We start from the raw sequence: 12,985 nt of genomic DNA, 5'->3' as shown, positions 1-12,985 counted from the left end.
GCACTTTTTAGACCCACTCGTAGGGGGATGGGACCTCATTCCCAGAATGTAAACAGTGTCCGCCATCTTTGCTAACAGTTACAGTTACGTAGCAAAGAAAAGAAGACATTTTCTCAACTCAGGGGAAACAGCACAATTTTTCAAAAATACTATACTACTATTAAAGTAATACAAATCTAAATGCAAATCGGTGAAGTATTCCTTTAAGTTTCCAGACTTGTTGACATACTCTCACTGGTGTCAATTTCTCACCAGGAGTCCACCCCCATTTGTATGTCCTTTTATTATCGTCTGTTTTTGCTACATGCAGCGTATGGTGTGTAAAGCCTTTGGGTGCTTGTTTACATTTGCATAGAGTCTGCGCCTACTGTTGCAGACATGGGCGTATGATGATATTTATGTCACATGGACCTCTTTAGATTTCCAGATGATGGAAGCATGAATCCAGCTTTTTTTTTTATGGAGCATTGCTAACTCAGGGACTCGTCAGAGCGCCTGCAGTGAAAAGAGCCTGTGTGACTATTTCTCATTCTGGTTGCAACAAACAGCGTAGTTTCTCAGAATGATCGAGGTGCTGACAGTCAGGTTTCTGCAGCGGTATTAATCATCCTGTTTATGTCTGAGATGATAGATGGGTTCTGCCCTTTAAATTCGAACTTACTGAGGGAGGGGTAAAGAAATCAGAAGGGGAAGTCAAGAGTTAATTTCACTGAAAGCAAGTCTTCCATCCACTTTCAACCCCTTTTCATGTGGCGGAGTGACCCCCACCTACAGAGCTCCTTACTCGCCTGGACACCCCCCCATCCCAGTGGGCTGAGTAGGCTGTCTGGGAGGTTCCCTGCTGGGTATTTGATGGAGCACAGAAGGGTGTGTGAGGTGCACTGACCCATTCACATTGCTCCCCATGCACTCGTGCTCCAGAATAGGCTGACTTATCACATGTAATACACAGTGCTGCACAAATGGGGAGTGACAGCTATAGGGCTAGTGGAGCACTGTAGGGATGTAGTGGCTTCTGGGAGCTGCTGTTCCCACCCGGTCCGATTTTTTTTAAAAGGAGACAGGTGTTGGGTGGAGAAGAGAGTAGAGAAGCCCATTTGGCTTGTTGTTGTTTTACCCCGCCTCCATCATTGCTTTAACACCACAGACTTTTTCTCTCTTTTGCAAGAATCCGTTACGATGGAAATCCAGTCATGTCCGAGATGTTTATGATTGTGTAGGTGCTGTAGTCGACTTGATGTAATCTGTCTAATAGCTGGGTTAATCCTCTTAACTTGTAAACCATGTAAATCTCTCACCACTGGAATGTGTCCCTATTGTTTTTTTTTGCATGTTCACATATGTGCCTGTGTGTTGGATTAGTGTGAAGTTGTTAAATTATGGTGGTGCCTGGAGGTGTGAGCTCTAATCACCTCTAATCACCTGATGTGTGATGGCCTGATCCCTGTTGTGTTTACGCCACTCTCTCTCTCTCTCTCACACACACACACACACACACGCACACACACACACACACACACACACACACACACACGCACACACACACACACACACACAGAGGCTCACACAAGGAACTGTCTGAGTTCTAATACCAGACTTTTGGTTTCAGATTAATGTTCAGTGTTTGCCTTTCACACCACACCTGTGTCTGCAGCTGTAGTTTCACAGACATTACTTCAGGACTGGGCTGAAATTTTATAGAGAATGTGGTTGCTTTTTTGTTTCCCCTTAGTAGCTGTTGTTGGACTCTGGGGCAGATGATGGGTCTTTTTTTTGTAGTTTGGGCAGGGTGGTTGTTAGTTTTAGCCTTTTAATGGATCCCATCATGTAGAATTTGTCCTTTAAATGTGGAGATGTTACTGACAGACCTTGAAAACGTACTAACTTTTATTATTTTGGATAAAAAGAGGTGAGAAATGTATTTTAATTCAAAAACCTCTAATGTAGGTCTAATAGAAGATGCCATAGTATAGTATAAAAGTTTCTTGTGCACAGCTTTTCACACCGAAACAGAGCTTTGTTGAAAACATACAAAACACACTCATACCATCCACTGACACACATTTTGTTCTGTGTTTTGTTTTGCTTGAAGGATTTGATACCAAATGGTTTTAAACTCTGAGTTTATTCTCTTTAGATGTCGCTGTTGCCGCCGTGTGTTTGTGTGCCTGTGCGAACAGTTCACGCTGCCTTCACACCTCATTCAACCCCTGCTCACATCCATGGCCCTGGTTCACCCCCTTTTGTGCCCTTCTATTCTGCTCTCCTTTCTGAGTGATGTGAGAATCTGAAATGTGTGTGTGGGAGAGAGCGAGAGAGAGAGAGAGGCAGAGTGGGGATATTCAGATATACTCAGCTGTTCCCTCTTTAGTGAACCGATCATAGAAAGGGTTGGACAAATAACACACTGAGAGAGCAACTAAGTAACAACCTCCTCCCCCTCTTTTCTCCCCCCCCCCCCCCTCCTCTGTCTCTCCCAGGCTGTCAGTGTGGAGTAGAGTTGGAGGCTGCGGGGCGGCTGTGAGCTGTGTGAAGTTCCTGAGAGTGCAGAGAGGCAGTCACTCACAGAGAGACACTTGTACGGGCAGGAGAGCACTGGCACTCTGGCACACGGACGGATATAAAGACGCACACTCTCGCACCTTTGCCACTCTTGCACGACCGTGTTCGTTGTGGCTGCACCTCAGGGATTTGACAGAGGCGGGTCGGTGCTGGTGTGATGGTGGCGCTGTGGTCGCCTCAGGAGTGGGCCTGGCAGGCGGTTCTCCTGGTGACCATACTGGCATCGCTGGGTCTTGGGTCTGATGGTGAGTACTGTGCTGGACACCAGCACATCATAGATTGTGTGTTTTGATGCCTTTACTGTCTTTAGGTTTCATGTACAGTAACTGCAATGAGCCTGAGGCCTCCTTGTGATTGTTTTTTTTTAATTTAGTCCTGTATTTGGGAAACACTTTATGTCAAAATGTCAAGCACCACATTGAAAGTTTTTTTTGGGTGAGGTATTTCGAGGTGACAGGTTGATCCTGGTAGCTGTGAGGTTATCTGTCTATTTTTTGCTCTATGGTATTTATGATGAGCAAACGGTATCATCATCTCCACAGGAGGGGGTACCATGAGAACGGGTGTGTATTTATCTGCCCTGTTCCCCTCCTCCCCCCCCACACGCCTCTGTTCATGTTTTGAATTGTTTGAAGATGGACAGCCAGTTGTCTTTTACAATGAATGCCAACAGTGTCACGGTGCCCCGCAAGGTTGTGACAGGCGGGAGGGTTTGACGAGCTCCCGGCTTCAAGGAGATGACGCTGATGCATTTGTTGTGTTTCTCATCACAGAGAGTCGGTCATTAAGTTATGGTTTCGCCGTATCTGTTTGTCTTTTATCGAAACGCTAACAGCTTCTTCGAGGCGAGCGGCAATACATAAAGTCATTGTTTTTCGGATCCGTGAGGCTTTTCAGTGTGGAAATGAGTTGATCGGCAAATATCTGCAGCTGAAAACAAGATAAAGATATGAATTCAGGCATTTTGTCACTGACAAATTATTTCACAATGAAAATATTCAGTCACTACAGCCCGACTTGTGATTGTTTATCTGAACAGTTGACTTAATACTCAGTCGTCAAGCACTTTATTAGGAGCAGCGTTCGCTCTCAAGCTGGTAAAACCCCAGAATTTGCGTGCACATGCCCAGTGGTGTGTTTATAAATATTACTATCAATAGATGGCCTGGAAAATGTACCTTATGTGATTAATGGTGTGTTGGTCCTTTAATTTAGCAATCTATTTATGCTTCACTTTGACTGCCATGGCCTCTTCTCGGTATTGTTTTATTAGAATGTAGTCATGGTATGTTTTTATCCCCTTATACTTAAAAAGAAATGGGAAAAAAACCCCAAAAAAAACAACTGTCATCTCCAATTGAAGACCAGAAGTAAAAGAGATGATGTGATTATAAAAAATCCTGGTTAAAATAATTAGCTTCACACTGAAACACAAATTGATGTTGATTTTAATCCTAGTACAAAGAGATTCTTTGCTGAAATTGTGTCAAAAATAAAGACCAGCTGTAAAATCCTTTCCTTGAATGAGTGGTTCAGTGCAAGCTGTAACTTTCACAGTGGGTCACGAAATACCTCAGTCGCTGATGAATGTGACTTCAGAGAATTTCCCCTTTACACTGGTCTGTACACACTAGACTAAGTGTTTCATTTCTCATCCAGTATTAGTGCAGCGGGTCTGAGGGTCACTAACCACACAGTTATAAGTGGTGTGGATGGTGGAGTGAAACTCAGACGGAATAATTGCTAAAGAGTGTCATTCTTCATTCTGTCAACGTTTGGACAAGACGAGCAGTATATTCCTTGTCAGTGCAGACTGAAAAATAGATGAAATAAAGACGCGAGCCTTCTTGGAAAGATTTCATACTTAAGGTATTTCTGAATTGTTGGACTTTCTCCGTTTCACTCTAATAATTCAGCCACCAGTTGCTTTTGCTCTTTCTGTGTGATCTGATCTTTTAGAGGTCACTCTAAATGAGTAAAACATGTGGGAGGTTGCACCATAAATCTAAGTAGCATGGTCAATTTGCCACCTGTTTCTATAGGCTGGTGGGGTTCACAGAGAACAGACTAACCGTAGCTCTGTTCTACCAGTAGGAATGGAGTGGAAATACTAAGAATTCCAAATACTAGGAGTTAAATCCAACAGGATGATCGTCTTTGAATTTTATATTGCTTGTTTCTCATTTCCGTCATCCTCCCTCTGGTTTCATTGTCTCATTGTTTGTAACAAAAACTGCTGAGTGACCCTGAACGCCACATGTGTCTGTACCATAAGTGCTACAGTCAAGGAGAAACTCATATACAGCAGCTCATCACTCATATTCACTTCAAACAGGCACAACTGAGAAGTACTGATGTTCTATGGTGGTATGGTGTTTTCATTCAAAGCAGAACTTCACGGATCTGAAAATGTCAGGAGGAGAATTAGTTTTGTCTTTATCAACAGCCATTCCTGTCGTACAGCTCCGCTTAACACAGACAGACACTTAAGAGCACTATTAAGTCTTTTTTATTGAAAAGTGTGTGATTTAATCGTTTTAGAATAATGGAGATGAGTTTCTGTCAGTTTGTGTTGCATTATTTATTTAGGTGTACAGAACACTCACCGTTTAAAAGAATATACAGAAATCGTTCTGTAGTACTGTCTATGCTTAACTCTCTTTTGGGTGTTGAGGAGTAAGGGCGGAGACTGGTGTAGCAGTCAGGCGGTACAAAACAACAGCAGTTGGTCCTCAACAGCACCGGGCTCCTTCAGCCCTCTCTGCTCCGCTTCCTGTCAGGATGTGGATATGGTTCCCCAACACAGAATTTGATCCCCGGGCAGATGTGCTGCTCCAGTGGCCGTGCATGAGAGCATAGGCTCAAGTGTAATAGTTGTTCATGTGAGTGTATGTGGCTGTAAGCTTTGGGCGGATTTTTGGTGAGACCAGAGGGAGAAATAAAGAGACTATAGGTATTACTATAGGTATTAAATATGCTTCCTAAAGAAGATTGTCTCCCACCTGATTCAAATATGTTGCTACAACCACCAGCTACCCATTATAGCTTAGTATAAAGTGTGCACATACAGCTTTCCTGCTTTTGCCTTAAATCTTCCCTCGAGCACTAAATGCTGTGATGGTGATGTTGAAAGGTTGAGTTTGTTGTTTTTTTGTTGTGGAAGTCAGCCAGTCGCTCATTATCACTGTATGTGAGAGTGGTATTGATCTGCTCGTCTAGCCCTTTTACGAGAAAGTGAATAAATGTCAAATTAAGCCTCAGGTCAAGTGCGAGTTTGGAGTTAAGCATGCAATTATAACCGCATGTATACGCTTCGCAGAGACCTTGCATAACCTTGACTAAAAACAGAAGCTCCTATGTACATTCAGTGTTTACGCCAAAGTTATAATGTGGGGTATAAGTGACAGATTGTGGTGGCTCTATCAGTATGTCTGTAATGGAGCCAAGCATTACTGAGTCCTGTGGCTTTGTTCCAGTAAATCCAGACCACATGGATAAATAGACGAGCAGAAGAGATGCTTTGATGGGCAATCGTGGATAGATGATTTTTTTATATATATAAAAAAACTTCTTTCTTCAAAGAAAAAAAAGAAATAAGTAAGAGAATTTGGGCTCGAGATTCAGATATTCGTTGGAATGAAATGCAAGCACCTGCACACTCTCACAATGCGATCAATACGCTCTTTTTTTATAGCATTCCAACTTCTACACCTGTGGTGTGTCTATCAGTCTGTGGGCGTGAGTTAAAGCGCACGTATCTGTTGGTCTGAAACAGACTCCGCATGACGGTACTTTGGATGTTAACATAATATAATGAGCTTCTCAATGCATATTGCGTGTTTTCATATGACATGAATGTGTCAATCTAAACCTTTCACATCATTCAGACAAACAAGGTAAGATAAGAATCTGAACTCCTGTTTTGAAGTCTCCAGTATCATGATTTTTGCCATGTTCATGATTTGCAACCCTCAATTGTGAGGCATTTCCTGCAACACAGGCTCCTATTGGACAAAAGCAGCTGGCAATCACTCTGGTTACTTCACATGTGTGGCCACAAACTTGGCTTGTAACTGGAGGGATGCTGGTTTGAGACCCCACCAGGTCAAAGGGCTGGGGTACCCCTGAACAAGGTACCCAACCCCCATTGCTCCTCGGGCGCTGCTAATTCTAGGAAGGTTTCTAGTAGGAGGATGAGATAAATGCGGAAAATGTATTTCCCATTGGGGATTATAAAAAAAAGTCAAAAGAAAAAGAACAAGTTGTCTATTTACAAAATTGGCATCACACTATGTTGACACAGAAATAAGGATCGAGACCTTTATCTCCTGATGTAAAATGTTTGTTGACCTTAGGGAGAAGTAGACTCATTTTCTCATAGACTTCCATTCAAACTGAGCATATTTGCAACCAGTGGAAATCCCACCTTGGTGGAAGACTGTGTCCATTTCTTATACTGTCTTTGCTCGAGTATACGTCTGTCTGTTTTTCAGTATTCTGTTGTGGATATAGCAGCTCTCCGCTGTATTCACACCCATCTGCAAAGTTTCCTCTGTGCAGCCAGTCAGTTGGTTCAGCAGGTCTCCCATCATAAATTTGGTGCGGCACTATTGCTCACAGTGAGCGTCCGTCCCGTTCCGCAACAGAGGCAACATGGTCACGGCCTGGAAACGCAGAACAGGTTGCTGGAGCGCTGCGCGGTGGAAACAGATGACCTGGTGTCAGTGAGCGCCGCGGAGCTGGAGGAGTGAGTGAGGAATGCGCTCCTTCAGACACATTCTTGGGTTTGCACATGGACTGGGTGTGCACATGTGTGAGTGGTTCGTGTGGCAGAGGCTTTTGAAGCATGTTGGGGGTTAAGAGGGTGGAGAGTGGGGTGGTAGGGTGGAGGAGGATGCATGACCCCTTTGCAGGTTGGCAGTGACCCCTCAGGGTCAGAGTGCATGCTGGAGACACTGAGGAAGATGTCTCCTTTGAGTCGGTGATTTATCACGGCCACCTGGAGAAACTTGTCTCCCTTCCTACTCAGCGTGTGTGTGAGGTACTCAGCTCACAGATACACTGGCGTGAGATCTCCCGTTCCTTTTTGCAGATTCATCGAAATGAAATTCCCCTGTTAACATTTCTCTATAATCTCATCACTGGCAACATCAGTAATTCTATCTTGCGTCGATTCCCAGTTAACTCCTGATGGAAAAAGAAAACCCATTATTATAACGGTATTTTTATCGATCCCCTGCAGCTCTCCAGTCAAGCACAACTTGAGTTTCTGGTAAGAGTGACACGACTAAAAACCCCTGTGTCTGCTGCAATGGAGAAATCCAGATGTGAAAAATAATATTAATGAATATGGATGAGAAGAAGTGGGAGGAACACAACCACCATTTTTTTTTTAAAGGTTTTTTTTTTTTATTGACTCATGTTGTAATCATGTGGTAACTGTGGTACACATCAACCTTTGAGATTTGGGTTTCAAACAGCGCCATAGATCACAGGTACGCTACCACCTGTCAATCACACAAGTGTCCACTTAGAAGTGTTGTACTTTGTCACCTTTTTTAGGCGCATAATTTTCAAAATTGACGTCTTGTTCTGTTGAAGGAAAACCCTGAAAATAGTGACTGAGACTATCAACACCTCCTGGTGGCTATTCAATATAGTCTTACTTCCAGGTTGGCCTCATCTGGCAAACTTTTTTTTTTATGTATACTGTATCTCTCTCTCTCTCTCTCTCTCTCTCTCTCTCTCTCTCTCTCTCTCTCTCTCTCGCTCTCTCTCTCTCTCTCTCTCTCTCTCTCTCTCTCTCTCTCTGAGTGTGTGTTTGTGTGTGTGTGTCTAGGTTGAGGAGCAGCCTGTGGAATGTGTGGGGGATGCAGATCAGATTTCGGGGTGACCTTGAGTGTGCCCTGTAGCTGACACAGCAAATGCGTGTGTGTGTGAGCCTAGTGTGATGTATAAATGATAAAAAGTCGATGTTTTATTTTATCCCCACAGATGTGTTCAGTCGTGTCTACTTCCTTGGGCGATGAGTTGAATTATTTGTCCTTGTCAAATGATGTAACTATGAAAGAAAAGCAGCTCTCTGTTTATAGATGTCAGTGTATCAACGATGGCCTCTCCCTCACGACTCCCGCTGACTTTACATCCTTTAGCGTCTTTAACAGTCTGTTGGACACATAGTGACTCTGTAGAAAAGTAAACCAGTATGATAAATCTCCTTAAAATCAGTCTACTTTTATAACTGCCTTGGTCGCTAGATGGTCTGTTTTTTAATAAACAGCACCATACAAATAAGAATTAAAATCTTCTTTGTAAACACATACAGGTATGTGCAATTTTCTTTGTGCACTTTTTAATTTGTGATCAATCTGATTTATTGAATTGGAGATATAAGTTATAATGTTGACAAATGTCACTGTTCCCTACTGTGAACGTCTAAAGGCAACACATCTGACTTTGAGTTGTTGTTATTTTTTTGAGTTAAGTTTTGCATAGATGTTGTTTAAAGTTATTCAAGGCTGTAGATTATACACAAGACCTTCTCTCACCTTACCTCAAAACTCATCTCCTGACGCAAGTTTTTTCTGTTTCTCTTCCCTCTGAGGTGACCTTCATCTTTATAAAAAATAAATAAATAAATAAATGAAACAGTGCTGATATGGACTGAGTGAATTCAAAAGACTTGTACCTCGGTGCAACATTCCTGCCTTGTGTTTTCTTAGGCACACTCACAGTGCAGATGCGATAGACAATCCAAGGCCACTGTGAGGGAGGATCACAACACCTCCACAAACTTCCCCTCTCTCAGAGTCAGTCACAGATTAGGGTTAAAAGGACAAAAGAATTGCACTGTGTTATATCACACCACATTTTGATTCAGACCTTTGATCACATTCTCTTCTGGGATTATAATTTGGGTCCTTTTTTCTCAATGGCGAGCTGGTATTCAGGTTGCAAATAAGCTATTTTTGTGTTTGATTGATGGATGGACACTAACTTGTGACTGCTTTAGTGGCTCAATCCCATTTCCCCCTTCCCCCCAACACTTCTATTTGAACAACATACTATACTATGACATTTTCGGCTGATTTTAGACGACATACTATACTATGATATTATTGGCTGATTTTGGACGACATACTATACTATGACGTTTTTGACTCATTTTGGACGACATACAAACTATGACGTTTTTGACTCATTTTGGACGACATACTATACTATGGCATTTTTGATTCATTTTGGACGACATACTATACTATGACATATTTGATTCATTTTGGACGACATACTATACTATGGCATTTTTGATTCATTTTGGACGACATACTATACTATGGCATATTTGACTTATTTTGGACGACAAACTACTATGACATTTTAAGATGATTTTGGGACAAAAAGGGCACTGTCTCATTCGGCTGAGTGGTTTGTGATGTTTCCCTACAGACCCAACCCTTAAAGGACACTGGTTCAAATCCCATCACTGACTGACAATTTAGGTCATTTCGGACAATACAATACACCATACTGTGACAATTTAGACGACATACTATACTATGACTTTTTTGACTGATTTTGGACGACATACTATACTATGACTTTTTTGACTGATTTTGGACGACATACTATACTATGACATTTTAGTCACATTTTGGACGACATACTATACTATGACTTTTTTGACTGATTTTGGACGACATACTATACTATGACTTTTTTGACTGATTTTGGACGACATACTATACTATGACTTTTTTGAATGAATTTGGACGACATACTATACGATGACTTTTTTGACTGATTTTGGACGACATACTTTACTATGGCATTTTTGACTGATTTTGGACGACATACTATACTATGACATTTTTGACTGATTTTGGACGACATACTATACTATGACATTTTTGACAGATTTTGGACGACATACTATACTATGATGTTTTTGACTCATTTTGGACGACATACTATACAATGACTTTTTTAGGTGATTTTGGACGACATACTATACTATGACTTTTTTGACTGATTTTGGACGACATACTATACTATGACTTTTTTGACTCATTTTGGACGACATACTATACTATGACGTTTTTGACTAATTTTGGACGACATACTATACTATGACTTTTTTGACTAATTTTGGACGACATACTATACTATGACGTTTTTGACTGATTTTGGACGACATACTATACTATGGCATTTTTGACTCATTTTGGACGACATACTATACTATGACGTTTTTGACTCATTTTGGACGACATACCAATATGAAATTTTTAGGTGATTTTGGACGACATACTATACTATGACTTTTTTAGGTGATTTTGGACGACATACTATACTATGACTTTTTTGACTGATTTTGGACGACATACTATACTATGACGTTTTTGACTCATTTTGGACGACATACTATACTATGACTTTTTTGACTGATTTTGGACGACATACTATACTATGACGTTTATGACTGATTTTGGGCGACATACTATACTATGACGTTTTTGACTCATTTTGGACGACATACTATACTATGACATTTTTGACTCATTTTGGACGACATACTATACTATGACTTTTTTGACTCATTTTGGACAACATACAATACTATGGCATTTGTGACTCATTTTGGACGACATACTGTACTATGACATTTTTTACAGATTTTGGACGACATACTATATACTATGGCATTTTTGACTCAATTTGGACGACATACTATACTATGACGTTTTTGACTCATTTTGGACGACATACTATACTATGACGTTTTTAGGTGATTTTGCACGACATACTATACTATGACTTTTTGACTCATTTTGGACGACATACTATACTATGAAGTTTTTAGGGTATTTTGGACGACATACTATACTATGACATTTTTGACTCATTTTGGACGACATACTATACTATGACGTTTCTGACTCATTTTGGACGACATACTATACTATGAAGTTTTTAGGTGATTTTGGCCGACATACTATACTATGACGTTTTTGACTGATTTTGGACGACATACTATGCTATGACGTTTTTGACTAATTTTGGTCGACATACTATGCTATGACGTTTTTAGGGGATTTTGGACAACATACTATACTATGACGTTTTTGACTGATTTTGGACGACATACTATACTATGACGTCTTTGACTGATTTTGGACAACAAACAATACTATGGCATTTTTGACTCATTTTGGACGACATACTATACTATGGCATTTTTGACTCATTTTGGACGACATACTATACTATGACGTTTTTGACTAATTTTGGACGACATACTATACTATGACGTTTTTAGGGGATTTTGGACGACATACTATACTATGACGTTTTTGATTAATTTTGGACGACATACTATACTATGATGTTTTTAGGTGGTTTTGGGACACAAAGGGCACTGTCTCATTTGGCTGAGTGGTTTGTGATGTTTCCCTACAGACCCAACTCTTAAAGGACACTGGTTCGAATCCCATCACTGACTGACAACTAAGACAATGTCAGACAATACAATACACCATACTGTGACAATTTGGACGACATACTATACTATGACTTTTTTGACAGATTTTGGACGACATACTATACTATGACGTGTATGACTGATTTTGGGCGACATACTATACTATGACGTTTTCGACTCATTTTGGACGAGATACTATACTATGACATTTTTGACTCATTTTGGACGACATACTATACTATGACTTTTTTGACTCATTTTGGACAACATACAATACTATGACATTTTTTACAGATTTTTGACGACATACTATATACTATGGCATTTTTGACTCAATTTGGACGACATACTATCCTATGACGTTTTTGACTCAATTTGGACGACATACTATCCTATGACGTTTTTGACTAATTTTGGACGACATACTATACTATAACATTTTTGACTGTTTTTGGACGACATACTATACTATGGCATTTTTGACTTATTTTGGACGACATACTATACTATGACGTTTTTAGGTGATTTTGGACGACATACTATACTATGACGTTTTTAGGTGATTTTGGACGACAAACTATACTATGGCATTTTTGACTGATTACGGACGACATACTATACAATGACGTTTTTGACTCATTTTGGACGACATACTATACTATGACGTTTTTGACTCATTTTGGACGACATACTATACTATGACGTTTTTAGGGGATTTTGGACGACATACTATACTATGACGTTTTTAGGGGATTTTGGACGACATACTATACTATGACGTTTTTGACTCATTTTGGACAACATACTATACTATGGCATTTTTGACTGATTTTGGACGACATACTATACTATGACTTTTTTGACTGATTTTGGACGACATACTATACTATGACGTTTTTGACTCATTTTGGACATCATACTATACTATGGCTTTTTTGACTG

General features: G+C 40.5%; 1 protein-coding gene across 3 annotated transcripts in view; it reads left to right on the top strand.

Annotated features, from left to right (window-relative positions):
- The window catches only part of bmpr1bb (bone morphogenetic protein receptor, type IBb), a 61,581-nt gene that overhangs the window by 29,665 nt on the left and 18,931 nt on the right, over positions 1-12,985 (top strand). For all 3 annotated transcript variants that reach the window (XM_058616654.1, XM_058616653.1, XM_058616655.1), the window contains one exon: positions 2,481-2,807. In XM_058616654.1, the coding sequence (XP_058472637.1) occupies positions 2,720-2,807 (88 nt within the window). In that variant the 5' untranslated portion in view covers positions 2,481-2,719. The remainder of the gene's footprint in view (positions 1-2,480; positions 2,808-12,985) is intronic.

Source organism: Solea solea, chromosome 19 (genome assembly GCF_958295425.1).
Source record: "Solea solea chromosome 19, fSolSol10.1, whole genome shotgun sequence".
In the NCBI taxonomy this organism is placed as follows: domain Eukaryota; kingdom Metazoa; phylum Chordata; class Actinopteri; order Pleuronectiformes; family Soleidae; genus Solea; species Solea solea.
This window is presented reverse-complemented; position numbering and strand designations above follow the sequence as displayed.